Source organism: Anopheles coluzzii, chromosome 2 (genome assembly GCF_943734685.1).
Source record: "Anopheles coluzzii chromosome 2, AcolN3, whole genome shotgun sequence".
Taxonomy (NCBI): domain Eukaryota; kingdom Metazoa; phylum Arthropoda; class Insecta; order Diptera; family Culicidae; genus Anopheles; species Anopheles coluzzii.
Window position 1 is genome coordinate 70876798 of NC_064670.1, and position 27577 is coordinate 70904374.

The 27577-nt window shown below is 40.1% G+C and overlaps 11 protein-coding genes and 1 long non-coding RNA gene across 14 annotated transcripts; 7 read left to right on the plus strand and 5 right to left on the minus strand.

Moving 5' to 3' along the window:
* Window positions 1-91: 91 nt before the first annotated feature.
* On the minus strand, window positions 92-4555 carry LOC120948974 (uncharacterized). Its single transcript, XR_005751004.2, has 2 exons — window positions 3705-4555; window positions 92-427 (listed from the first exon to the last, which is right to left on the minus strand). It is a non-coding gene; the product is annotated as an uncharacterized LOC120948974 (long non-coding RNA).
* A 597-nt stretch (window positions 4556-5152) lies between these two features.
* Window positions 5153-9639, plus strand: LOC120948968 (condensin-2 complex subunit D3). The gene is made up of 7 exons (XM_040365870.2): window positions 5153-7372; window positions 7448-7598; window positions 7680-8091; window positions 8178-8364; window positions 8440-8728; window positions 8806-9207; window positions 9273-9639. Exons 1-7 carry the CDS (start codon window positions 5265-5267, stop codon window positions 9594-9596), a joined length of 3873 nt encoding a protein of 1290 aa, XP_040221804.2. The 5' UTR covers window positions 5153-5264; the 3' UTR covers window positions 9597-9639.
* Window positions 9640-9859: 220 nt separating this feature from the next.
* LOC120948973 (tRNA (guanine-N(7)-)-methyltransferase) lies at window positions 9860-10840 on the plus strand. Its single transcript, XM_040365876.2, has one exon. It carries the CDS (start codon window positions 10044-10046, stop codon window positions 10749-10751), a length of 708 nt encoding a protein of 235 aa, XP_040221810.2. The 5' UTR covers window positions 9860-10043; the 3' UTR covers window positions 10752-10840.
* LOC120948971 (putative autophagy-related protein 11) lies at window positions 10825-12754 on the minus strand. Of its 2 annotated transcripts, XM_040365874.2 has the most exons (6): window positions 12374-12750; window positions 12183-12312; window positions 11938-12116; window positions 11482-11855; window positions 11193-11384; window positions 10825-11102 (listed from the first exon to the last, which is right to left on the minus strand). In XM_040365874.2, exons 1-6 carry the CDS (start codon window positions 12524-12526, stop codon window positions 10964-10966), a joined length of 1167 nt encoding a protein of 388 aa, XP_040221808.2. In that variant the 5' UTR covers window positions 12527-12750; the 3' UTR covers window positions 10825-10963. The 2 variants fall into 2 exon arrangements, with proteins under 2 accessions (XP_040221808.2, XP_040221807.2); XM_040365873.2 differs by having other exon boundaries at window positions 11938-12312; window positions 12374-12754.
* A 1339-nt stretch (window positions 12755-14093) lies between these two features.
* LOC120947398 (caspase Dronc) lies at window positions 14094-15973 on the plus strand. The gene is made up of 4 exons (XM_040362705.2): window positions 14094-14323; window positions 14399-14959; window positions 15041-15264; window positions 15342-15973. Exons 1-4 carry the CDS (start codon window positions 14192-14194, stop codon window positions 15715-15717), a joined length of 1293 nt encoding a protein of 430 aa, XP_040218639.1. The 5' UTR covers window positions 14094-14191; the 3' UTR covers window positions 15718-15973.
* A 667-nt stretch (window positions 15974-16640) lies between these two features.
* Window positions 16641-18000, plus strand: LOC120947400 (vacuolar protein-sorting-associated protein 36). Its single transcript, XM_040362707.2, has 2 exons — window positions 16641-16832; window positions 16897-18000. Exons 1-2 carry the CDS (start codon window positions 16737-16739, stop codon window positions 17989-17991), a joined length of 1191 nt encoding a protein of 396 aa, XP_040218641.2. The 5' UTR covers window positions 16641-16736; the 3' UTR covers window positions 17992-18000.
* Window positions 18001-18013: 13 nt separating this feature from the next.
* On the minus strand, window positions 18014-19593 carry LOC120947399 (F-box/WD repeat-containing protein 4). The gene is made up of 2 exons (XM_040362706.2): window positions 18508-19593; window positions 18014-18434 (listed from the first exon to the last, which is right to left on the minus strand). Exons 1-2 carry the CDS (start codon window positions 19317-19319, stop codon window positions 18014-18016), a joined length of 1233 nt encoding a protein of 410 aa, XP_040218640.2. The 5' UTR covers window positions 19320-19593.
* Window positions 19594-19691: 98 nt separating this feature from the next.
* LOC120947403 (vacuolar ATPase assembly integral membrane protein VMA21 homolog) lies at window positions 19692-20243 on the plus strand. The gene is made up of 2 exons (XM_040362712.2): window positions 19692-19845; window positions 19927-20243. Exons 1-2 carry the CDS (start codon window positions 19804-19806, stop codon window positions 20197-20199), a joined length of 315 nt encoding a protein of 104 aa, XP_040218646.1. The 5' UTR covers window positions 19692-19803; the 3' UTR covers window positions 20200-20243.
* Window positions 20244-20313: 70 nt separating this feature from the next.
* LOC120947401 (piRNA biogenesis protein EXD1-like) lies at window positions 20314-21507 on the plus strand. The gene is made up of 2 exons (XM_040362708.2): window positions 20314-21060; window positions 21128-21507. The coding sequence occupies exons 1-2, from the start codon at window positions 20323-20325 to the stop codon at window positions 21416-21418; spliced, it is 1029 nt and encodes a 342-aa protein (XP_040218642.2). The 5' UTR covers window positions 20314-20322; the 3' UTR covers window positions 21419-21507.
* A 124-nt stretch (window positions 21508-21631) lies between these two features.
* LOC120947397 (proteasomal ubiquitin receptor ADRM1 homolog) lies at window positions 21632-23583 on the minus strand. 2 transcript variants are annotated; one of them, XM_040362703.2, is made up of 3 exons: window positions 23357-23583; window positions 22687-23268; window positions 21632-22615 (listed from the first exon to the last, which is right to left on the minus strand). In XM_040362703.2, the coding sequence occupies exons 2-3, from the start codon at window positions 23232-23234 to the stop codon at window positions 21808-21810; spliced, it is 1356 nt and encodes a 451-aa protein (XP_040218637.2). In that variant the 5' UTR covers window positions 23235-23268; window positions 23357-23583; the 3' UTR covers window positions 21632-21807. The 2 variants fall into 2 exon arrangements, with proteins under 2 accessions (XP_040218637.2, XP_040218635.2); XM_040362701.2 differs by having other exon boundaries at window positions 22687-23238; window positions 23357-23579.
* A 281-nt stretch (window positions 23584-23864) lies between these two features.
* On the minus strand, window positions 23865-25193 carry LOC120947402 (uncharacterized). Its single transcript, XM_040362709.2, has 3 exons — window positions 24835-25193; window positions 24021-24769; window positions 23865-23960 (listed from the first exon to the last, which is right to left on the minus strand). The coding sequence occupies exons 1-3, from the start codon at window positions 24947-24949 to the stop codon at window positions 23922-23924; spliced, it is 903 nt and encodes a 300-aa protein (XP_040218643.2). The 5' UTR covers window positions 24950-25193; the 3' UTR covers window positions 23865-23921.
* A 1157-nt stretch (window positions 25194-26350) lies between these two features.
* LOC120951622 (probable oligoribonuclease) lies at window positions 26351-27220 on the plus strand. Its single transcript, XM_040370423.2, has one exon. The coding sequence runs from the start codon at window positions 26430-26432 to the stop codon at window positions 27114-27116; it is 687 nt and encodes a 228-aa protein (XP_040226357.2). The 5' UTR covers window positions 26351-26429; the 3' UTR covers window positions 27117-27220.
* Window positions 27221-27577: the final 357 nt, after the last annotated feature.

A 27577-nucleotide genomic window follows, 5' to 3' on the forward strand; every position in this document is an offset into this window, starting at 1 on the left:
CTTGGAATTCCAAGGGTGAATTCTTGGATTCCTTTGTTTGATTTTGAACTAACAAGCGAGTCACTTCTCGAGAGTGTAGGAATTACTGTGGTTCGTTCAGTTGCTTCCGGTACGACAAGCACTAAGTTGTTTTATTTTCTACTTCTTTGTTGCGTTCACCGTTGTATTAGTATGTGAGGTACACACTAACGTTGGATGATGCTGATATACAAGAAAGAAATGTACTAACACACGTAACCTTAGAAATGAACACACCACTACGCCACGTAGCCTGCACGTTCTTTTTCTCTCCTAATTTCTATTACTTCTTTTCCACCAGCCAATTCGTGTTCGATCGCAAGATCACACAACCTCGACCGGGGCTTAGTTTTCCAAGCACACGCGTTACACCGAGAATGCTTTTACCATAAGCTGGAAAACACTATGCCTGAAATTAGAAAACAAAAATAAAAGTTCAGCTTTAATTTAACACACTGTGCATTGTGGACGTTTAATTCAACATTACAACTACAGAAACTTCTTTTAAAATAAGATGCGTTGAAGCTTTGTGTACTTTGCTTCTGCTTATATATAATAACTAAACTTAATCGATTCTATAAGTCACGTTGAACGTTGAACTGTAAATTCTATGGCGCTTCATTCCTCTGCACCACACCATTTGGCTATCTCTTTAGTGCGCTTCTTTTTTCTTCAGATCATTCGAATGGCAGGTCAATGACTCCTTCAGACGCCATGAAGGAAAAAAAGTAAACCCCGTTCCTTTCTCTGCACAATGAGAACCTTGCTTACCATTCTTGGGCCATTGCTCTTCAGCTTCTTACTGCTGCGTCGAACAAACAGCAACGGGCAACTCTCCGAAATTGAAAGATGCGAGAGGGAGAAGAGCAGTTCGCCGTTGTTAAAAAGAAAAGCGCTGAAACAATAATTATGCGGCTAATGGAACACGATGTTATCCTCCCTCTTTCTCTATCTACTATACGGAACCAACCATCGTACCCCTGGGCAACGCGCTTAGACAATATAACTGTACGGTTGTATGCTACGGCAAGGCTAGAGGTAAGTGATCTTTTGCCGGGACGAGTTTTGCGAGTTGAAGGGCACGACGCGCAGAACTGTTCAAGATCAAGAAACTGGTCTATGGCACAAGAAAATAAAATCAAACAATGCTCCTTCATCTCAAACGCTTGGATTCCAAACCAAAGGGCGGTTTCTCAAACATAATCACTGTGTACTTATTCTCGTACTTCACAGAAAATGAGTTTAATTGTTTGATAACAATTTTAGACTTTTGACCTGACTATTTTCAACGCATGTGTAAAACGTGTTTTTAAAATGTCGTTTGCTTTTAGCGATTTTTAGCTACAAAATTAGACATTTTATTGGATCCTGGCAGATATTTACTATAACTTTTTAATTGAAGATTTTTTAATTACACAAAAAATGCAATCAATTTTGCATATAACATTTATAAAATTTTTGCCGTTTTGCTAATAGAATAGATACGTTTGAAATTGATACAATTTACTCCAATAATTTGTCAAATAAAAAAAACACACTTATCTGCTACTTCGCGTAAATGTATCAGATCGAGATCTACCTGTATGATTCACCATATTTTCGGTAGATCAATAGTTTTCCTTGATTTAAATATTTAATTTAATTTAAATTTAAAGGAATAGTAGAATGCTTTTGCGGCACTCATTCGTTAACACGCCAGTTACCTTACTGTCTTTGTGTGACTCCCGTAGTCCCCCCCAGACGCAAATTAGGCGAGTAAATAAAAACAAAAATGAAGAAAGAATCGGGTGCATCGCTATGACCCATATAACACCCGATTGAGGTCGCCAGCTATGCAAAAAGTATGACACAGTAAAAAAATCATACGCTCACTTCCAAACTCGTCCGATGTTATTTAAAGCGCTTTTAAAATCATGTAAAAACATAGTGAATAATTACTTTTTGGGTACACACTGAGATATGCATAGTACGCATGCACAGGGCGTCCATCCATTGTTATTCAATTTTATTTTATTAACCCACCTACAAAGCCTGAAACTTAAATATGTGGTTCAAACGTTTTGTTAATGTCAGAACAAATGACGCATTGCTACCCGTCCAATCTAAATTCTCTGCTTTGAGGAATGATTTCCGCAAAATGCTTCATTCATGTCGTGTCTTACGCAAAATGCAGTGTGTAACATGAATCACCTCATTTCTGGAAAAGAAAGATTGTCCATAGACTGATGACTCACAATCATTCGTAAACGAGATGCAAAAATGGACAAAGAAACGCAGCACAATTCGGCTGATGCATGATGCGAAATGAGGTCAAAACTTAATATAACCCTTCAATATTAACACTAGAATTTTGAATAATTGCTACTAACTGCAGTATTAACTGAGTTACATAAAATATGGATTCGTGTAGTGTATAATATGTATTATTTAGACAGCACATGCTTGTTATAAGAGGGTCTAGGTACAAGCGGTAACATTCCATTCAAAAAGCTTGCTGCAGCTTTTATTTTCTCGCTTTGGCGATTCACACACACACACACACACACACACACACACACACACACACACACACACACACACACACACACACACACACACACACACACACACACACACACACACACACACTTCATTAGTGTGAGTGAAGCTGGAATCGTAACTCACCACTACACTTCCACCATCATCATCGACCATAAAGGAAGTATACAAAAAGAAGAGAAAGCTTCAGTGAGCGGAGATTTTTTTCGCCACCCGAACTACGCATATGAGAAGAGCTTAGAATGGATGCGGGGAATCAACGCTGATGCTTCCGAAACACATGTGAACAATTTACAATCAATCCTGTGGCATTGATAGCAGGGCCACATGATGTATTCGCGTCAAAAGAAAATACGTCAAACAACTCGATGATTCGAATGTCGCGAGTGGGTTAAAAATACACCTTCGCCTGAAATCGCTACCTTTCCTTTCGAGGGATAAGATGATTGAGGAAACTATAATAAACAAGTGATTACATACTTTGCTATTTAAATTATCGCCAAGTAATTTTACAAAATATGTTCTACAGTTAAAAATCCTATTCTTCCGTACTTCAGCGATTGTCGCAATGGTGGAGAGTATGCGTAATTGTATCATGCATATGCTCAAGACACCCTCCTATCGTCCATGAATATTGCACTCCTTAAAAAAATCACACAAAGTAATGAGACCGAGTTACTGCAACAGAAATGTTTGTTCAACCAAGAAAGATGGTAGGTTGATGCGACACGCATCGATTCCACCATACCTCCCCACTCTATAAATGTACAAACGTCCTTCGTCATACACTCAAACGTTCTTTTACAGCGCACACAAGTCTCGTTATCTACGACGATGCAAAAGACAAAGCAGGCAAAGATGGTTCCTCACGGCGCTACAAGAATACTACGCGATTTAACCAATTGCATACATGCTAATACGCCATTTAAGTATCACTGTTCAAAATTGACCAATTTAATTCGACGAATGAAATGAATATTCACATCGGTGTAGCTAGAAAAATGATGCGTAGACGAGGATCATTTTTTAACTTAACTCTTTACACCAGCAAACGCTGACGTTCTTCCAACTTTTTTTTTTGCATCACCACTGCTTTCTTTCATTTTGTATTCTATGTACAGTTCCTCTCTAGATTTCACTTCTCTTACCTGCAAGCGATGCGAACGGCAATGTGTATGGCCTTTACGAACTGTTGGTAAAAGTTCGCAAAGATTTACTTGCTTCTGGAGCTAGCTCTATGCACTGTATAATTTTCTGTATGTTTCAGCAAAATAAAAAATAAATTTTACCACGGGAGCTGCTAGATGCATCCAATCGTGGTTTGGAACAAACAGTACTGACTTAGACTTTCGGTTCTCGAGCTTTCTTGGTTCGCATCTCCCACTTTGCTTCTGTGTGTGCTATTTATTTATTTCACTACTACACACTCACAAATCTTCTCTCTTTCACACACACACACACACACATCTAACTTCATTGCATTTCCTGTCACTCGAAATTTATCTATACCATTTTCTACAGGTTTCTAATTAATATGTGTTTGCTTGAGAATGTAAGAATTTGTAACAGTAATTCGGGATGTAATATCGCTTATAATGTAATTATGTTCTAATACCATTGTCGCACGTTTTCCGTGGCTATGACTGGAACAATGTAAATCCATTGAGTGTATCTTTGTGTTAGTGAAACATTGTACGCTGTACACGCACACGCCATCTTTGTGTGTGTCTGTGTGTGCGTATCGTTGGCATCATGGTACTCGAGCATGCGTGCGCATGTAGACGCAAAAAGCAATCATGAAATTAAGAAAGATCAAATCATCTCCGGAATCATCAAGCGATGTAAATTGTTTACTTTTGTCATTTAATGTACTGTTCCAATTATTTTACTTGATAATAAATACGCACTGCGCGAGCAAGGATGTTTTTTTTGTTTCGAACAATCTTTGCACCGTCTACACTCTCACACACATATACGCAAACCATACATATATGAACAGAACTACCTGATTCCATCGATTGACAAGATTTACTTCGGAAAATTTCACTTTTGATGCTTCACTTTAAGCATATTCAACAATATGATGCACTGTTGCTAAAATTATATTCAACTGTAGGGAATTTACAGCACCGCAAATCAACTTTAGAAGAACAATTAAAAAAAATGTCCGATGCACATGGCACCACTAGAAATGTAGGATATAAAATCAAGCGAATAGCTTAATCCACGATAATAATTAATACTACCACAACGCACACAGCCTGGTATGAGTCGCAGTACTTGGATTATAAATTAATCATTCAACAAAAAATATAGAATAATAGAGGAAATATGATCAAGAAGGCACTTACGATGACCACGATGCTCAGAATTAGTGTGTCACGTCACACATACAAAAAGATATTTGAAGGGAATCTCTTTTCTGCCACAGTACAAGGTGTATACAACTATGGTCTAAACAAGCCTAGCTTGGCCATATACGTCGTGTTTTCTTGCCCATAATCTCAGTTTTCTTTTTCATTGTATTTCCGGTTCGTAGCACAAAAACGTCACTATGGGCTCAATCACTAGCGAAAGGTCAACATTTCTGGGAGAAAGTATGGGGATTTGACAGAGCTGGCTTTGATTAGACAGTATGTGTGTATGTTTATTGTTTACTGTTTACACTTTGTTGTTTTGTACGGTAAGAGTGCGTGAGCCCGTCTAAAATGGCTCCAACGCACGTTCACCTGTTGTTGAATCAACTTCCCGGTTATTTCGACTCTTCAGTGTCGATAGAGCGTGTAGATCAGTTGTGTGATGAGCAAGTGAATGATATTCATCCTTCAATTAGCAACGATAGCAACAGCAATCAAGCAGACAATGGAGATTCTTTCGCGAAAGTTTCCAAGTGCAATGATCTGCGCAACATCGCAATGGTAAAACGAGCGCTACATGATCCGGAGTTGGAAGATTTGATGCGAGACATAGTGCGAGAAGTGGAAAATATTCGCAATACAGCTGGACTATACGATCAGTATGATAATTGGCAATATTTATCAAAAAAGATCAATATCGAAGATTTCTTAACCTTCGTTTACACTATGATTTGCCTAGCAGAGTTAGAACCAACGAAAACGGTACACATAAAGCTCGCTATTTGTTCGGCTAGATTGTACATCGTGTTATTGACCACTCCTGGGCAGAAGCAAACAACAGTGTTTAATGAATGCGTGTTTTCAAAAAGTATGGATGTTTTTAAAATAATTAATCATCTGCGCGAATCCAGTAACGTAAATGGCTCCCAAGGAAGAATGAACACTATAACTGAAGCAAGACGTTTGATGTTGGATTACATGTCCGTGCTGGATGATTTACATCTACTGCTTCGATGTATGACGCTAAAAAACTGCTCTACCTCCAAGATCAAAATAGTTGATACATTAAAAACCCTGCTTATTTACTGTATCAAGCACGCTCAGAGTCGGGCTGAAGCGGAGCAATTGGCAGAAAAAATATTTACTACGCTAGGCATTATCTGCTTGCCGGAACATGACGACCATAACGAATGCCGGACAACTATAAGCATGATTCTGAATAGAACTGCCATATTTTATACGTCTGAGTATAAAAACAAACCCGGTGCTTTCAACGTACACAACTTGTTTTTGCGGCTGCTTGAGCAAAACTCAAAAGATACATGTGCGGTACTCACAAATTTCATAAAATCGGTTCTAACGAATCCTCCGAAAGTGTTCTCACGACCTGATGATTATGCAATTTTGCTGGACGCTGCTGTACAATATGAGCTTACCATGTACAGCAAATGTAACGTCTCCATTATCGACTATTTGAAGCAGATAGAGACACACTCAGACGCCGGAACTCGGATTAACATTGTTGAGATGATTGCTAAGCTAGCAGTCGTTGATTGCACCGTCGACTGGGAACTGTTCCAGTCGGAGATTTCGAATGTACCGCGAGAAATAGATTTGCTCCAGCTGTTGGGAAACAAGTTACTTGAAAAGTCAAACACGGTGAAGCTAAAGGCTTTCCAGTGTTTGTTAAAAATCCTACAGAATGGTAATAAAACCATGAAGCGCATATTTCAAAATGCCTTCTATTCGCCGCATGCAGATGAGGATGAAAAAAATTACCTGCAGATGAATGACGTGGAAGAGCTTTTTCAAACGGCCGAGCTTGAACTAGGCATATCTCGGAATGTGCTCAACTTTAGTCAGCATACCGTATCCACCCATAACAAACCATCCGATTGTAACGACGGGCTGGTCGGCGATACAGCTCGTCCGAGACCTAAGATATCCTCCCAGGATGTGCCAGGCATTGAAGCAATCGAAGAAATGCTAACATCCTTGCCGAATACCATGTACGATGCAATGTTATCGCCAATTTCTGCAATAAGACGAGTGGCTCTGTCTTGCTTGGAGTGTATCCTTGAACTGGACAGAAATCGCATCGATGAACCGATATTTGAGTATGTCATTTCTAAACTAGCAAAAGACCCGGTTATGCTGATGCGTCGTACCACTTTGAATGTGCTCAACAAACTGTTAGCACTGTATCCAAACTATTTGCCACTGATAAAGCTATGGTCAAAATGTTTACTATTTTTCCTGGATGATGTGGACCAAAAACTGAAGGAATCTGCAATGGAGAGCCTGAAAATAAACGTGTTTGATAGCATATGCCGCTACGAAGACTCGTCGTCTCGTAAAGTATTTACACCATGGATGATCGTCCGCGCCATTTTAGTCATTGGTAAAATAAATGTCCTTAAATCAGCCGTCGATTCTTGGATACAGAAATCAATTTTGACGTAAGTGTTGGTCATTCCAGTTTCTTTTCATTGTGCATTTATTGCTCTACCGTTACCATTTTCCTTTCTCTAAAGGCCGAAAAATCTTAGCATCATAGAGTCTCATATCTTCACAGTCAACTGTAGTGAAGCTTGGATCATATTGTCGATTATAGCAAACAAAATGAAATCGCGCAATCCGGACTTGGTAATTAAAACAATGAATGATATCCTTCAACAAGACACGGTAAGCTAAGTAACTATGTGCTTTTCTCCTAATTAACGGCTGCCAACTAATTTCATCTATTCTTGCAATGTGCATTTGTAGTACAATTCGCCAATATGTCTGCAGTATATCCTTTCCGTGATCAAATCGTGGTCGTCTGACTTCTCGAGATCGGGTCTAAATCACCTGTTCAAAATTTTAAGCGATCTACTGCGCACCGGCAGTACTAACATATCACTGGTCGGTGATATATACAGCTTATGCTGCATGATAAAGCGAAAAGCTGATGGCATCGTTGATGAATCCTGGATTGCAGATATACGTGATAGCAGTGCGGAATATTTGTTACACTACTGCACCCATTATACGAGTGCCCACGTGACTAATGAGCGATATCTGATCAGCCTACTCGTGTACGCAGAAGCGGCAACCGATTTAAACGTTAAACCGGATAACAACATAGTTAATATACTATTGAAGTATTTAGCGCATGTTGCTGCTAATGAAAAAGGCCGTACGTATAGTAGTTACAGTCATCAAACGTGTAATCAAACGGTTTTATCAATTGTTGGTCTTTTTCATTTTTGTCTTTTACTTTAGTGTTGGTTCAGACCGATCAATCGCGTAAAATTAATGTAACTATAATAGTATTGGCAAGATTTGGTTTACGTGACGGTTCTCTGGCGACGACAGTGATAGCTGATTTTAATAGAATATTGAAATTTAAATACATTGATCAAAGCATTTTATGCACATTAATTACAGCTTTTGCTGATTTATGTAAAAGGTATGTTTGTATTGCTTTCGGAAGCCTAAACATTATCTATTTAATTTTTTTTTTGTGTATTGCTATATTTTTCAGACACACGTCTTTGGTGGACTCTTCCATTTCAACAGTAATCGGACAACTAAGCTCACAGTACTTAACGGTGCGGAGTGTGGCCTTGAACAATCTAAATGAGTTGATCTTACAGGATTATGTCAAAATGCGTGGTAGTGTATTGTTGAACATTCTGAAGCTGATCATCGACGAGAATGATCATATCGCCGCGCAAGCATTCTACGTAATCCAGCTGTACGTTAACTCAAAGAATGAGAAGCTATTGAAAGTATCGTTTTTGGAGTGTGTATACGTGTTTAACAATTATCTGGTAAGTTAGCTTATAACTTGTTATTGGTAATGAATTTATTCATTTATGAATTAATTCAATCTTTCACTTTTAAACAGCAATATGCAGAAAGTGATATGTTTCCAGCATCTGAAATCGACAATGAAGAGTGTGATCTGGCTGGAAAGGACGAAAAATCGTCACAGAAGCGTTGTGCCATTTATGATTTCTTTGTAGAAAATATTGATGATATTAGTCTGTTGAAATTGCTGAAGAACGTTAACAAAATTCATCAACAACTCATAAAAGACAAATACGTAGAATGCTCCCAAGGGGTTGATACACTCATCGATTTAATTTACGTATTTAAATGTATGTGTGATGTAAGAAACCGCGATAAAGCAAAACTTGCAAAGAGTACAACATCAAAAGACGATGAAACGAATGCCGACGCGAATGAAGGACCTTCATCGAAAAGATCTCGTTTAAAAGCTACTCAATCACAAAATGAGACTGAAATGGTAAATGAGACTGTTATATCTACTGTAACTGTCAACGTTACATATGTTTTGCTTTTTATTTTTAGACAACAATCGTGGAGAAAATGATTGCTGTTTATTACCCCTTTCAGCAAGAAGTCCGAAAATACGTACAAAAGATTGAACCAAGCCGAATGCACCTAGTCGATAAAAGATTGGAAGAGATGGCATTGTCGATTGCTGGGAATTTTCGCGTATTGGTAGAATTTGCCAAACCTATGAATTTTTGGCGTTCGTTGCTGAAAGTGATCGACAGTACACACGATGGGAAGCGAAAACAAAGTAAAACATCATCTGGTAAAAATAAATCGGATGGCGACAGTGAAAGTGATCAGGACGAAGATATAGCGGATGAAATGCTGGATTTGTAGGCATAATAAACGCACTGTTACGATCCTTCGTACTTTGATGTCATTATCGGTTTTATTTTATTTTTATTTTATTTAACTCGCTTCTAAACGGGTATCTTTCTTTCTATTTCAAACAGTAATAAAAAGTGCACATTTTGCTCGAGGAGGCACACAAGCTCACTTCGAAACGAGCACTGTTGTAGGCAAGAAAAGCCCGGGTAGAGAAAATGAGCGAGATGCAGCAATATTCGAATGTCAAAAATCCTCGCCATGTTGTCCGGGATCGCTTGACAGTGACAGGCAAACATCGATCAAAACAACACAGCCAGGAGCACGCGATACCGGTATTGCATACACATTGCGGAAGTTTCAATTCCAATATATTGTTGACCATCAACAAGCAAATAGACTGCTATGCAGATAACTCAAAATAGTAGCTTCATTTATTAACCGTACATAACGCGTACCATGGAAGAGGCTATTGACGATTATGTGAAACTGCCCCAAAAACGATTCTATCGTCAACGGGCCCACTCGAATCCGATCGCTGATCATAGCTTCGATTACCCTTTGTTACCGGAATTGAGCAACTGGAATGAACTCTATCCCAACATTGGCAATCGTCAGGTTGTATTTGCCGACATTGGTTGCGGATATGGCGGGTTTCTGGTAACATTGGGCGAAACATTCCCGGACAAGCTGGCTATCGGTATGGAGATTCGTGTAAAAGTGTCCGACTATGTGATGGACCGTATTAAAGCACTACGCCAGCGGCACAAGGGAAAGTATGAGAACATCGCTTGCATTCGCACGAACGCCATGAAATACTTACCCAACTACTTCCGAAAACATCAGCTGGAAAAGTTGTTCTTCCTGTATCCGGATCCGCACTTCAAAAAGGCGAAACACAAGTGGCGCATTATTAACCCAACCCTGTTGAGTGAGTATGCGTACGTGCTGCGTCCAGGTGGCAAAATTTATACTGTAACCGACGTGCGAGAGCTGCACGAATGGATGTGTAAGCATATCGAAGAGCATCCATGCTTCAAGCGTTTGCCAGACACTGAAGCTCAGGAGGACATTCTCGCCCCAAAGCTGCTGGATAGCAGCGAAGAAGGTCAAAAAGTAACTCGCATGAGCGGAGAAAAGTTTATGGCGATATTTACTAGACTTTAAGCAACTCGTGGCACTAATTGTGGCAAACCAGCGGCGGGATGGTTTAATGAATTAATTTTCAATAAATTTATGATCTTAAAGTACACACACCAGTCTGTATCGTTGTTATTTGTTATTAGAAAATTATAGTTACACATTTAATTGCTTTCTTGTGGTTGTATATCAATCCGGCGAACGAAATAATGCCTTAATTTATTCGGTTAGAAAGAGCATTAGTTTATAAACTTGAGAGCTTGCTCAACCATAACGATAACTTTTTGCATTTCTGCTTTCTGAACTACCAACAGCTGTGCGTATATCTCATTTGCTTGATCCAATGCCTTAAGGCGTTTCTCCTGTTCCAGGTGCTTGCTGTAATAATAGTAAAAGTAACAATATCATCTATGTAAATACGTAGATGCGCAAGATGCTTACTGATAACGTTTGCAACTAAATACTTACCTATCTTTTCTTCTGTCATTCTTCTCCAATACCTTTCTACGTACTTCCAGCTCTTGATTTTTATCTGCAAGCAGGCCATCGAGTTCCTCGCAGTTATTTTGCAATGTATCTGAGAGGTTTGTCAAGTTGTTCCTTTGTTTCCGTAACTTATCGCACAAAGAATTTAGTTCAACTATTGCGCCTCGTAAATTTCTGAAAAAAATAATAATTTAAGAAAAAATATTAAATTAGGTACTTTACACATAAAACAGGACATGGACCGGAACCGTTTATCGCTATTAATACATACTTGCAAGACTCATCCATTCCAATTAGAAGCATTTTTTCCAGAAGTGCATTGCACGGTCTTATCTGGTTGATCGAAGAAACATGGATTTGGTAAGCTTGTTGCAACTCTTTTTCCGTTTCCGTGAGTGTTTCAATTTCTCTAGTTAGCGATTGTTTTATTTCCCTCACGGAAGATGCTTCATCGTCGGCTACAAGCAGTTCTGCCAGTTCCGAATGTTCAATTTTTAGTTTAATAATTTTATCGGCTAGTTGCTGGTCATTTGCCTTCAGTGTAGATATGTTTTCCTGAAGCTTGTGTTTTCTTTGCTGAAGGGTTTCAATCTGATTCTTTAGTTGAGGCAGGTGCAGTTTCAAGTCATCTATGTGACGATTGATCTGTAGGAAAACCAAAAGTACAAGCATTATAACACCACCAAATTCAAACACAACATGTTACAACGACGATGAAATGACACACTTTGTTGGCTCGAATTTTTTTTTCTTCCTTCGTTATTTGTTCCTGGTTTAGTTTAGCGTTCAGCTCAGAATACTCCTGTGCGCAGTTGTTTGCCTTTTCCAACACTGTTTCTTTTACCATATTTGTGTAAAACAGATAGTTGAGCAGAACTTTAAGCAAATGTATGATCTTTTTTCCAGCTACAAAAGAAAGCATGCGAAAGTATAGTAATTCTACCCCAGAGTCCAGGTATGCAATGTTCTTACTTGGTTTGACGAGGTCAACGTACAAGAACGAAGTTTGTTTCGAATCTGAGCACAGTTGATAGATGTAGTTGATTCTCGCCACTAATTCCACCCGCTTCATCGTGAGTGTTTCATTCGAATCGCTGTACATCTACAAAAAAATTTATGCTTTATTTAATGTTTACAGCAACTTTTAACTAAAGGAAGCTTACATTTTCATAGCTGGCAACGTCGTAATGCATGAGCTTGAAAAATTGAAGGATTGATTTGTAAACAAACTGTTCTGTAGGTTTTTCCAAATCCGTTATTTTAATCTTAAATGGTATAATATTGTTCCAATCATCTATAAATGCTGCATTGCTCATGTCGGGGCGTTTACAATTGGCGTAAAGACAATTTCTACACAACGAAGACCAAACAGGCTTGGGAACAAAACAAACAAGTTCGAATCAAATCCGTTAACCGTTGACAGCGCTAATGATTGACAGATTCAAGATGTCTATAGGCAATAAATAAAAATAGTTAAAAATACCTTGGGGAATGTTGAGAAAGACGCATTGTCATACTACAGTATGTTCCCGAGTTACGCGGTTAAAAGGAAGTACAGTATACGCTCGGTAATCCGCACCTTTTTAACCTTTAAGTTGGCAACCGGATACCCGGGTATTTTTTCCAACTTCGAACTGCAATAACTTTTGATTCATTGCTTTTATTGACCTAAAATTTTCCGTAGCCTCCCAACTTTTAATTTCTGATTTGTTGGTGCATAAATTGTTATTTTAAACAGCCATGTAAGTATTTTATTGTGATTTTTTTTTTCACACATCCACTAAACGATCACTAAACGGCTTCTAAACGACTCAAGTTCTCTACCTAAACGGAATATAGAAAGACTTCGTTTGGCAGACGGCAAACGACTCATGCATTCTAAAAATAGCAAAAAAGCTGGTGGCGCCATCTGTTTGTGGGATACCCCAACCAGTTGAGCTTCATCGCTTGGAGGAGAGCTTTCTCATTTCCTCTGTACTGTTGTATGGTTTCGCATTGAAGTTATGCATCGCTAGAACTAGAACTTCGATACGATTGTTTAAATACTAAACTCCAACCGAAACCACCAGTACTGAAGCAAATGAGATTTGAGTAATGGTCGTTGGTGTTGATACCCACGTATCTGACCACACGACCATTCATATAGATTTTTGCTCGGAAAGTTAGATGGCTATATAGGTCATGATAAGATGAAACTTGTCGAAACACATTGCAAGAAAAGGATAGCAATATAATGATGAGTTGTAATACGCCATCTATTGTTCAAACCAATGAAGTTGTGGAGCTTTCATTTTTTTTCTATGGATTTTCAATTTTCCAGTCGTTTAAGCTTAATCTGTGGCGCTTGGGTAGTAGGTGGGGAATCGAAGTTCAACCAGTAGGTGCCATGGGAGTGACAAAAAATTTGTTCAAAACGTGAGCTTTGTTACTTTTTTGAGCTTTTGTCAAATTTTCGTAGCCGGGAGCAGCCAGGAAATAAAGTTGACGAAAGTTGACAAAATTTGACGTTTGCGAAAAATTGTAAATAAACAGCTATTTGTCGCAGTTGTGTCCCATTGCTATGATAATAGTGCTGAAATGCATGTTTCTAATTGATTAATGTACCTATTTAGTACTTCCTAAACAAAATATCGATGATATTCGGATGTTTGAGCTGTTTTCGTTCTTGTGTATATTTTTGGTGCAGCCACGAGCAAAGCTCTTTTTTGCAGTTGACAAGCAATTTTGATAAAATTGAAATATTTTTCAACATTTTGCCACCTCCATGGCCACGCGTTAAGTGAGTTCGGACTGTAATCCATTAATACCTGACTACACATCGTAGTGTACATTGTATTATATACATCTTGGCTACGGCGATGGCCTAAGCGTTCCCAGTGTGCCTTTGTTGATGTTTATGGAATAGTTCCCTATGAGAAAGCAACAAGGACGCAGCAAACATTTTATGCCTAAAAAATAAAAGTTTGTTACGACTGTTCACGATGAATAATAAAGATCGTTTCTTAATCACCCATAATGTAGAAAAGCTTGTGAATTACACGAACTACAAGCAATTAAGTTTTGAATGTATACAACAAAAGATGCTATCGCCGACGATGGTATCGCGTATCGAGGTAAGCCATTTCTACAAGTAACACCTGTTCTGTTGTATCTTGTTTAATTACCATTGGAGTTTGTTTTTCTATCAGGGTATTGCTCAGGATGAAGTTACGCGACATAAAAAACTATTTGAAAAAATTACCAAACGCGGCCCAAAAGCATTTGACACGCTGCTGGCTATATGCCAGCAAGCTTTTCCTACAGCTTACTTGATTCTGAAGCCCAACTCCAACGACAATCAAATGCATTCCACTCACAATCCTCAGCGTGTACGATCTGTGAGCTGCAATGTGGCACCAAAAGTGTACTCCCTTCGCAGTCCAGGCGATGTAGATGATGGTAAAAACAACAACTTTGCTTCGAACGCGCTGGTCGAAGAAAGCAAATGCATTTTGCAAGTCTATCCAGACATACTGCCAACTACGTTCTCCGTTAAGCTCTCTACAAGGCCAGCGGAAACACATCCAAAAGTACCGGCTTACCCAATGAAAGGGCGTAATCGTGGTGTGGCGTTTATTGTAAACGTCATTACGTTTTTGAAAAAAGTTCATCCTACGCGAAACGGAGCAGATATTGATGGCAGGAATTTGATTTCCGTCTTCCAGCAGCTGGGATTTGTGGTTTTTTACTACGAGGATATCACGATGGGCGTAAGTACTATTTTCGTTTTAATTTATAGTGGGCCGATGTATACATACATACACAAACAAATGACGTGCTTGTATTTTTAGGATTTGAAAGAGCTGTTGGCACAGTTGAAGGAATCCGAACATTTGTCCTGCGATTGCTTTGCCTTCTACATTCTATCCCATGGTGACCATCGGAAAGGCAGCGATTACATCTTTTTGCACGATAATTCGTTACTGCGTGTGGAGGATCTGTTGACCGAATTTAATTCAGTCAATTGCAAAAGATTGGTCCACAAACCGAAATTATTTTTCATTTCAATTTGTCGGTGAGAAAGTTGTTCACTTGAAATGAACTAATTTTAGATTGCAGCTATTATTTATTAAATATTATTCTTACTTGCAGTGGTGTGCAATCCGATCTAGGAGCGTACCGCTTATCGACGAACACCGAGCGCGATGGAATGATTGATCCGGGGAAACCTTTGCCATCAAATATTGCCACCTACTGTGACATGCTTGTGTGCTATGCAACCGTTCCAGGCTTTGCGGCACATCGAGATACAAATACAGGGTCGTGGTTTGTAGAAAGTATGTGCAAAATATGGTCCGAACATGCACATGATACTGATGTTGAAATCCTAATGAAACTCGTTGGTGAATATGCTTCATCTTATCGTACTGAACATTCTGCTTTGCAAACAATCTGCACCGAACAGAGAGGATTTTTCAAACAGCTATTTTTAAATCCTGGGTATTATGAAAATCCAGTCGAACTGTGACTCAATTTAACATTCGAACACATCTATTTAAACAGTTTATTAATCAAATATTATATTCACTTATCTCAGTAAAATTAGTTCTTTTTGATGGTGTACAGTGCCTTAGAACTATAATTAATACAATTTATACACGAATCGGGAAATAAGTTGCCGGCCTTGGTATGATATAGTAAGCTTACAATGATGTTTTTTTTAAAATATTATACCGTTTTTAACTATCTTTCTACGATAAATAAAGACAATAACTACAAAAGTATTTTTTTTTATTCATACACTAGCACGACAAGCAAAAATAGATATATTTTTTTTATTTTTATGTGATGTCCGCTCATAAATGTGAGAGTTTTGATGCTTGGAATCTATTCATTACCTGTTGCGTTTGCCTATTCAAGAAGTGTAGTTTTGATAGTGTTGTTTAAGAATTGTTTTGGCCCTGTAACCAATTATACTTCTTCTGAACCACATTACATACAAAAATGTTTTTCTCATACCGAACAAATCACTAGAACGGATAAACTCGATATGCGAGAGTCTCCTATATCTTCCTTTTTTATTTGTTTTTTTTCTGAGTCACATGTAAAGAAAATGGAATGATGTGAAAAATGTCTATAAACTCAAAAATTAGTTCATATCCACGCAAACTAACGAAATAATAATAGCAAAAATACATTTCGGAAGGTCTTATCCACCCGTAGTTAAGTCCGAAAGTGGCAATAAACAGGGCCGAAGCCGTTCCTTCTTAATAAAAAAAATGCATGATACGAAATGTGCATTTAAGGTCGATTTCTGCGGTCATGTGTTTTTTTGCTGGTATAGCCCGTACCTGTAGATTTAAAGTCGTCACAAATGCATTTGTCCCATTTCTTTTGCCATACACTGTATGTCATTCATGCGCTTTACGTTACTGAAGGGATGCACAATGTAAACAAACAAGTATGTTATCATTCCATTCTGTAGCAAATGCACATACAGTGTGCCTTTTGGAAAAGCGATACATCTATTCTGTACAGAGCTGAAAAATGAATCGTTTTGAATACTGCCAGGCACGACTCTTCGAGAACGAATCGTTTGTGGCAAAGGATCGCAACATTAAGCTGTATGACGGTGATGAAAAGGTAGCAATTTTCCATTTGGTAAGCGAACTATGTAAAATGCTATTTGATGTTTGCTTAATTCCAGACCAACTATGAAGACGGCGAAGTTGTTCTGACTAGCCATCGTTTGCTGTGGGGACGTAACGGAGAAATCGCAAGGGGAGGCAGCTGCTTGGCATTGAAACTGAAATATGTCCTGTCTGTGGATGAAGAGGAAGCAAGTTCGATGTTGTTTGGACGGAAGAAACGCATAATTCTACGCCTAGGCAGCTTAGCGTCGGATAAAATGCCTGGGCCCATGGATCATAGCTGTTCAACTTTTGTGAAACTATCTGGCCGCAATGGTGTGGAGGTGGCTTTTGTTCAGGCACTTCACTCAACTTTATCCGCCCGTATCTGGATTGTGTCGGATGATGGGGAGCAGGCCCAGTCGAGCCAGTCCGACGCATCGGCTGCTGGACCCAGCGCAGACGCAAGCCGCCGCCAGTTGCGTATTGGCATAGTTGGCATTGAGCGGAATTTAGCCGAAAAGCAAAAGCAAACAGATGCCAATATCAACATGGCCTTCAAAGACCTTGGTCGACTAATGGCTATGGCGAAAGATATGGTGGCTATTACGAACGTTGTCAGTGCAAAAATACGCGAACGCCAGGGTGAAATATCGGAGGACGAAACGGTTCGTTTTAAATCGTATTTATTGAGCCTCGGCATTGACGATCCAGTCACGCGAGATGGCACACGCAGCAATTCGGAATATTTCCTAAAACTTTCGAGACAGCTTTGCGAGATGTTGCTCGATCCCATCACCGAGGCTGGAGGAATGATGTCGCTAGCTGACGTTTACTGTCGTGTTAATAGGGCCCGTGGACTGGAACTGCTATCACCCGAAGACTTGCTAGAAGCGTGTCGGCTGCTCACGGGCCCTATCAAGCTTCGCGAATTTCCCAGCGGTGCCATTGTACTGCAGCTTGAATCGCACGACGATGCGCTGATATCGCAGCGCACGCTGGAACTGGTGGAGCAGAATGTGTCCATGAGCCCGGACGAGCTGGCGCGTCTTGAATGTATTTCGCTGTTATTAGCACGCGAGCGACTGCTAACCGCAGAAGGCTTTGGTCAGCTTTGCCGCGACGAGTCGGTCGAAGGATTGCGGTTCTATACAAATAAATTTATTCATTGACCAACGCAAGCAACTGTTGCAGCTATATCGAAGCATAGTCCTTTGTGGCAGCCCAATCGGCGTCGAAATTAAGTATCCGCAAGTTATGGTCGGTTACAACAAACATTTGGCTGCAGTCAGCGGCAATCCGATAGACGGGAGAAAAGTTGCTATTCTTCTTCAAAGGGAAGTACATCTGAACACAGCGGTTTGGCGCTCGCAAATCGTACAGGTTGGTCCGGTAGTGGTACTTCATTCCACAGTGTACGGCATACGTCCCATTGTAGGAGAGACAGTATACTGATGCATTGTAAGGATCTGTCCAACATGCCTCATCGTTCCCAGTGCGCACATCGACTAGGCGCATGGTGGTATCAAAATTGCCGCAAAGAATACAGTGCTCGTCCTTCCAGAGCACATCGTACACAGCCGTGGAAGGTGAATTCAACTGCTGAATGGTGCAGCTGCAACGATTGTACGTAATTGTATACAGATTAATACAGTTTCATTCCCCACAGGCGGAACTGTGTTACGTACCTGTACAAATCTATCAATTGAAGTGCGCGCTTCTTGCTGCAATGAAATTTGCCTACCGCCAGTAGATTGTTGTTCAACTTTATTGTTTCATATGCGTGAGGGTAAACGTGGGAATGTTCAAACACATCACCATCATACAGCAGTTCGCGATCCGGCGGAGAATAGTTGAACACGTACGTTGATTCGTTTTTCGTTGTCACTGCATAGACATCTTTGTTAAAATCGACCGCCTTGATAATATCGTTTGTTATCGTTTGCAAATGCTGTTGGCCTGAGCCATGTTCGTAGAGTAAAATTTTCCCATCCATACGACCGGCGAAGAATCGATTGTTCTTTTTGGCCAGACTCGTGATATCTGAATCTCCTACCGAGCCAACCATCCAAGCGATTCTGGTATCGATCATGTGTACGCTTTTCGTCCTTCGGTGGGCTTGCAGACGACCGCCGTGTGTCATGTAAAGACAGTCCTTATCGATTGCTAGTTGCGATATGTACATCACGTTATGATGAAAGTAAGACCGCTCCTCGTACCTTCCATAGCGCCAATTTTCGTCCAACTTGACTCGTTTTCGTCGGGTATAGTGGTAGGGACTTAAGGCTGCTCCATGATCCGAACCGGTCACCAAGGCGTGCTTGCATTTTTTGGGGAAGACCACTCTCTGAATTATGTGCTGGAATTTTTTGCAAACCAAAACGCAACGATCCAAGTCTCCCACATTCAGAAACAGAAACACATGCGCCAAAGAGTATTCATCTAAATCGCAGAGCTGCTTGTTTGAAGCCAAGGTATTTGTTTCGCCTTGGTTCCGCATCAGGAACGGGTTCGAGAGAGTTTCGATGCAATGCACTTGCAGATCAGCACTTTAAAATTTTGTTTGTTTACTTCCGTTGACCTGTCATTGGGCTAGCTTTGGGGCTATACACACACGCCGTACTGATTTAATGCTATCTTCCCAGTGTGCAGATGATTTGCTTCATCGCATCCAGCAACGGTCATTGAACAGGATTTGTCATAAATGAACGTAAGCACGTTAGGCATTAATTAAGTAAGTAGAGCACATGTTTCGTTCGATTTAGAAACCTAAAGATGAGATAAAATAAATTAAGTAATTTGAGAGCAAAAGTTGCAGCTGACAATTGCAGTGCGCAAACGTCCATAGCTTTTGGTCACGAGTACTTGTCAAGTTTACATTGTTTCAGCCTTCTTTCGGTGTATTGTGTTTTTCCGTGTAAAATTAACCCCAAACCTGGAGGATAGACTGAAACGGTACAAACTACTACGCCTACTGCACAGTGATGTCCAAGTCCAAGCAGAACAGAAACACCATCTCGAAAGCGGTAAGAAGAAACAGAAGCAATCCCTGTGGTTCTACCCGTGGGCGCCTACTGACTATTCAATGTGACTTTTTCTTACAACAGGAGCAGCGCGCCGAATATCGTACGTTCAAGACCGTATTCCTGTACTGCATCTTGATTATAGCGCTTCCCGTGCTGACCTTTTTCACGTCAAAACATTGGATTTTTGATCAGCTACTCCAGCTATCCAGTGTATCGAGCAACATCTATTCAGCGGTGAGCGCTGTGGTTGCGCTGCACGGTGCATTGTTTCTTTTCATATACAAGGCGTACTTTGCGGTCAGCAACGAGTCTGTCGACGGTCGCGGGGACAAAGTTGCCCAGAAAGAAGATTAAATAGTTCGTATATGGTGCGCCGAATACTGTAGCCATTCCAAAGATCCCAGTCTATGTGTGTGTTTTTAAGAAAATCGGCTGAAGGTGGAGCAATTGAAAACACAGAAAGAAAACGACACAATCATGAACAAGATTGACTTGGTACTTGGACAGACCGTTTTGCTGGAACTGGAGGAAGAATGTTTACTCGGCGAGCTGTTGCACGTAGGTTCTGATCGATCGTTCATCCGCTTATCGAACGTGCGCGACATGCTCACGAAGGAGTCTTATGGCATTCAAACGTACTATAATTCGGAAATAAGGAACATCCAGGTTATCTCTGCCGATAAGGGAAACACTCAAACTGGTCCCTCGGCAAACGCTCGAGACAACCCCAAACAATTCACAAAACTACTTACACTGGAAAATTTACAGGAGACGCTGGAGCAGATAAATAACTACATTTTCATACACCAAACGGATGTTAAATATCACGATTCGATTCGATATCTCAAAACTCAGCGCCATTTGGGTATTGCAATGGAAAGCATCGAGCATGGGAGGCACTCTATCTCGCCATCACTGTTGTCCATAGCAACTCATGATTCGATCTACATCTTTGACATCAAATGGATGAAGATAACGGATGAAATGCGTGATCTGCTGTCTAACGATCGATACAGGCGCGTTTTACACAACGGGCGGCTAGTGAAAGACGTCCTTCAGCATAAGTTTGGTGTAGAGCTGGGGAAGTGTTTCGACGTAATGGTTGCCCACATTGCAATCGGTAAAACGGAGGGAAAGATTGTAGAAGAAGGAGTTTCTTTGCAAGCATGCGTGCAAAGTTACTTAAAACTACCGGACATGTTTTTTGATATGAATGTAAGTAGGAATTGTATTTTTAACTTTTTGGAACCTGCAACTGCAACGACAATGTCTATGTTCACAGGCCAATTTTGATGAGCGCCCGGTAAGCGACACGACGAAGCGAGAAGCAGCGAAGCATGTTGTATTTTTGCTACCGCTACAGGACCTGTTCATCCACGAGATCATGCTGGAACCATTTTACAGTAGCTGTAGCAATTATTTGCAAAGCTTGTCCCGCAATCCGGATTTCATCAGCAGCTTGACCGATTTGCGAAACAAGAACGGTGAAGCAATCGAGGCGGTAGCTCCTGTAAACTTGGGAATTGATGTGGAGTTGCTGGATATACCAGAACAGGAGTCGAACCGCAGCTAATCACACGGGTCATTTTACGATTGAATGAATTACAAAGTAGAATTTGCTATGGGTAATAATAAAAACAGGCGCAACGGACTATGTAAAAATTTATGAGTATTATATCAGCTGTACATGATATCACAAATAAATTGCTTCGATAGATTATACAATCTGAAATTACCTTCCTTTCTTTTCCAGTTTTTCCGATAAGTGATAAGAAAAAAGATAACCTTTTACTTCATAAACCCTTTTATTTGTGATTATGAGTGGGAAATAGCCGAGGCAGAAATATTAAAAAACATGAAAAAGACAAAAAGAGGCACATACTCTTACTAAAGCCTCTTGCAATTGGGTTATGTGGTGCTGAAGCCCTGATTGTGTTGTAGAAGTTTAGTGATTTTCGTATTCTATCCGGCCATCTCATCATCCTGGTCTTTATTTTGTGTTTTGCCGTGGCCGTTCTCCTCCTTGGCCACTTCGGATGGCTTTGGCTGGTCAGTGCTGGTAGAAGAACCAGCAGACTGCTTGTTTGTTGCGCCTGAAGCTTCTGAAGCCGGTGATTTTTCGCTATTTTCCAATGCCTTCACGAATTGTTCCAGGTCCCCTGCATTCGCCGCAGCGACAGCGTCGGCGTTGAGTTGAAACTGGGAAACTACTGGGCCAAGCTGACCAGACTGCAGTGCGTTAGAGAACATCGACAGTGCTTGCTGAAATTGGGGAGACGAGATGGTTTCCTTCAGCTGCTCTTTTTTGTTCTCATCACCTTCCAGCTGAGGTAGGTGTGCAACTAGCGCATCCACTTTCTCTTGGTCGGAAATAATCGAAGCCAACGTTTGTGAATTGACGGCAGATGCTAGATCGATATTGCGCCTCTGTCCGGATCCATCCACACCGGTTGCGCTAATGCCAGAAAGATAGTTTTGCAAATCGGACAGTAATATTCTTGTACCTCCGTCAGCAGTGCCCGCGCTGCCAGCATTTCGCCCGACAGGTGTGCTTATCGGCGAACCAGCGGAAGCTCCGGACGCGGAGTTAGTTTTAGTGGTTCCACTTGTTTTCTTCGGTGCACGGGGCGTAGATGGTGCATTGACTGCGGCGCTTGGAGTGGTAGTGCTGCCACCGTTGCCATTATTGCTGGTCGCCAAGCTGCTACTGCTTCGATTCGCCGGGGTAGCTGCGCTGGTTCGGCTGCTAGAATTTCCGGAATTGGAGCGGCTTGAATGGAGAAAATATTAGGTCTCACCAAGCTGCATCGCAGGATTATGTTTACTTGCTTTACTACTTACGTCATAGACCCGAGCAGGCTGCTCAATCCACCCATCTGCCCAACACCGCCGAATAATTGCATGATTTGCTGTTGCGACATATTGTTCAACATGTACTGCAAGTCACCATTATCATTGCCACCGTTTCTGCCACCGGAACCGATGCTATTCCCAGACGGTGGATTGTTGATCACTTCATTAATGCGACGGCACCACTCATCATCACGATCCGTCTTCGGTTCCTGCATCCAGAAGAATAATCTTCGGCTGGAAGACTTGAACTTCAACACATACACTCTGCCATTCTTTACGTAATCGATCTTCTTAAATTCGCAATCGTCCGGGAACAAAATGAGATCATCCTCGACCGTTCCGGAGGTACGATCCTTCCAGCAAAAGTGTATTAATCCATCTTCCGCTTGATACACGTACACCAGCCCCTTTCGGTTGTCCGGGTGGACCATCTTGTTTACCATGTTCATGCGCCCGGCACGAAATTCGACCAGATGTCGATTCCCACCGGAACTTCCACCCAGCGCGCTGCTGCTACCAAATATAGGTCCACTCATATTGCTAATTTTACGGAAAAAAGTGAATGGTAAACTAGGTCGGTATTATAAGATGACTTTGCTTTACTTTTGGGTGAACTCCGCCTGCCAGGGGGGCAATCAAAACAGAATTAGTAACATACCTCAGATTACGCGTACTTCAAAGTAGGAATTATATTTGCTGAATGTTTAGCACTAGCCCAATGATGAACGATTCCAAATGCAGTGAATGTGTTGCAGTTTCGATCTTTATCTTCAATACTGGTGCAATCTGATCAAAGGAACCTTCGTTGCCTTTTTCTATGGCGTGACAGAGCGTATTTCCGAGCGACAGTTGACGACACGCTTCAGAAACGCTTCATACATTGGGCGCTTCGCCATCAGATTCATTAGCAAAAATCATTAGGAAAAAATTGCAAAATACAAACTATCAATCTCTACCCAAAAAGGTCTCTTCAAAGAAAGCCAATTTTAGTTTCCAAAATTTTAGTTCTGTTTCGATAGAATGAGAGCGATTTTGTATTAATGAAGTGTTTTGATGGTGGAGCTACGTTTGCTTGGTTACGTTTTTCTCGGTTAGATTTTCTTGCAACAAATAAAATGGACGAAATGACAAAGGGCCCTCCAAATTCGGCAGATAAAAACAAGTGCGTTATTAAAATAGTTTGCAGTTTTTATTGCTTATGACTTCTCAACTCGGGCGGTATATTATTCAAATTTTTTCACAAAAGATTTGGTGAGCTCTAGCTGCAATATAAATTAAATTTAGTAAATTATTACTCTATCTCATTTGGAAATAACAGTTACCTGTTTCTTTGTTTGTCCGTACCAAGGCATAAGCTTGAATAAATGGACACGTTGTTTCAGGGATTCATTTTTCCTGCGTAGCTGCTTTTTAAGCTCCAGTCTATCGCACAGCGTTTGTTTGTAGATAGAGAAGTCACCTTTTACTCCAGAAACGTCCTGCATTACAGACAGTATTAGGTTTTGTGAGTTAAACAACTTTTCTCGCACGTGAGTGGCACGTGCTACATCGTTTTCAAACTGTTGCCGCGAATTGTTCATCCGTTTGTGTGTCTCCTCGAGTTTTTCTCCGATGCGGTTAACTTCCGCTTTCAGCTCGTAGTACTGCTCCAGGCTAACATCCTGCATTTGTTTGTCGAGCTGATAGTTTTGCATATCATTTCGTTTTAATCGCTTCATGACTACGAAAAGCCGCTTTCGCTCATTTGATAAATTTGTTCGAGCCTTATCGATTAGCTGCACAAGTTTGGTAATATCTATAGCACCAATGCAATCGTCAAAAAAGGACATTCCTAGTTGAGTAATCTTCTCGTCGTTAGCAGCGAGTTTAGCTACACGCAAGGACACGATTTTGGAGATGTACGATGCGATGTGCAATTGAAATTCAGCAACTTTGTTCTGATGTTTCTCTGTACTTTCATATTGTTTTGAAACGGGTTTTACCGACGCTACAGATTCAATAGCAGCAGCTTCCGTTTGTTGATTTTTTTCATCTATAGTTTCTAGCGGATCATGAAGGGAATTGTTATCTTCTAGAAATGAGATACGATAACAAATTAGTATGAAAAGCCACCAACGAAAAGTACATACTTATTACTGTTTTCATCACCAACAAGTTGAATAGGAATCGTTTTGCTAGATTTCCTCCTTAGGTTGGTTTCGAATGCATTATGTAAGTCATTCAGTATGGTTTTCTTTTTCACAATGGGCATTTTTCGTATTAATCTAGGAAGAATGTCAGTACTTCTTGAATTCGAAAGAACACTCTTAAAACATCAGCATGCTATTAAAACATTTCAAGGCAAATCGGTGAATACATGATTTGGTCTGCATAGTGTGTATACTATGGTAGCATACTTAGTCGTGTCTTTGGCAACTGAAAAAATATCACAATCCACGCAACCGGGCTATCCGGGTAGCCAGCGACTTTGAAGATATTTGAATGCGTAATCCAGTATCTATGCGATACTGGGATGAAAAGTAAATCAACTACCCAAGCGCCACAGATTAAGCTTAAACGACTGGAAAATTGAATATCCATAGAAAAAAATGAAAGCTCCACAGCTTCATTGGTTTGATCAATAGATGGCGTATTACAACTCATCATTATATTGCTATCCTTTTCTTGCAATGTGTTTCGACAAGTTTCATCTTATCATGACCTATATAGTCTTCTAACTTTCTGAGCAAAAATCTATATGAATGGTCGTGTGGTCAGATACGTGGGTATCAACACCAACGACCATTACTCAAATATTTCAAATCAAATCATTCGTTGCTTCCCATTTTTTTGTTTTTATTCATCGATATCATAAAATTCATTTCGCTCTATAGACTTTGATAGAAAAAATCTACTCGGAAGCAAATCGTAAATGAGCATGCCGAATTACGATTTTACGAATGGCATCTATCTGTCAAACACTGTTAGAAGGATAGATTCCAAAATCGAATGATAGTATTTTCCGCCGTCTACTAAGGCCTTAATAAGGCCTTCTATGTGATAGGGCAAGGTGATTAAAGAGATCAGGTGGTGGAATCTAGACAATTTTGAGAATTCGTCACTTGACGTAAGGTCCCCAAGATTCAAACTTTGTTTACATTTATTTAATTTGATGATATAATTTATCTACCACATTTTTTAGATTAAATAATCTTTAACAATATGGTTTGGGCTTTGCAAGTTCATATTTAACATTAAAACATAGACTGAAGTTATTTCGTGTTATTACGTGAATTTATTGTATAAATCATTGTGTTTTCGACATGTTTGAGGATAAAAACTAAGAAATCATTTATATTTCCTATTTTAACATTTATTCCTCTTTATCTACGAGACACATGGACAATTTAAGTGAGGTTCAAACTATCAAATCTTTTGTTATTTTTCCTCATTTTTTCGATAAAATCAATAGACATACAAAAATGCACGTAGTAAAAAAGAAATCTGTTCTATTTGCTATGCTTTGTGTGCGGAAACCAATGATTAACGGTTTTAAAATGACGTAAAGTCCCTCAACTATGGCGACCCCTCAAAGGCCCTTTTCCACCACCTGGTATTTTTAATCCACCTTGGTGATAGGGTTTTAAGCGTTACCGCGTATCTCGGGGACTACCTGTACTTCCTTTTTGGAAATGTAAACAAACAAATAGCAAACTTCTGAAAACACGTGAACTAATCAACAATACAGTTCAATGCCGGTGTTGCTTAGCAGTTTGCTTAAGTTTAGTAAAAATAGTCGAGTAACAATTTGTTACAAATTGTGGCATACGTTGTCCGCTGTATCCAAAGCAAATAGGAGCACCATGTCCGAAACTTCAGTTCAAAATTTAGTGTGGATAGACTTGGAAATGACGGGGCTGGATGTGGAAAAGGATCGAATTTTAGAGATCGCTTGCATTGTAACCGACAGCAAATTAAACATTATTGCAAAAGGACCAAACATAATCATAAATGAGCCTGATGCTGTTCTGGCAGAAATGAACAGCTGGTGCAAGGATCATCATTCAAAATCGGGATTGATAGAAGCTGTGAAGAAATCTACCTACAGTGTAGACCAGGCGGAGAGGGATGTATTGGATTTTGTTAAAAAATACTGTCCTGAGCGAAAGTGCCCGATGGCAGGAAATAGCATTTATATGGACCGCCTGTTCATTATGAAATATATGCCAACATTGAATGAATATCTTCATTATCGTGTGATAGATGTAAGCACGGTGAAGGAATTATGCAAACGATGGAATCAAAACGTCTATAACTCTTCGCCACCGAAAAAGCTTGCCCATCGTGCTTTGGATGACATCGAAGAAAGCATTAACGAGATGAAATATTACAAGAGCATGTTTTTCAACTCAGTTGAAACTAAAATTGATCGCGACTAGGAACCAGAGATTTGTGAATACATATATCGCTCTAAAACTTTCAGTTAATTGTGTGGTACTAGAAAATGTGGTGAGAATAAAAGTCTATTTTTTTAAACATCCGATTTTTTTTCTTAGATTTGCAGTCCTTTTCCCAAACTCGATCGTAGAGTGTCGACGACGGCGAACGAATTTGTGGGCCACGCGAAGGATAACTCAAACCCTCTCGGATATCTTTTCGTTCGTTAGACACCAATAATGATCCCTTTAGTTGCTCTCCTAAAGGGGTTTTTTTAGGGAAAACATCAAATAACGAGAGTGTCCGAAGAGGATCTGCGAAACGCAATCGTCCAGCTCACGAATCTCGTCGCGAAGCAGCACCAGCAGATCAAAAATTTAGCAAATTGAAATTTTTTGACGGCGGCTAGCGAAAGCGAGACGAAAATCGAGTCGTTGGTAAATGGAATCAAGGTTTCCTGTAC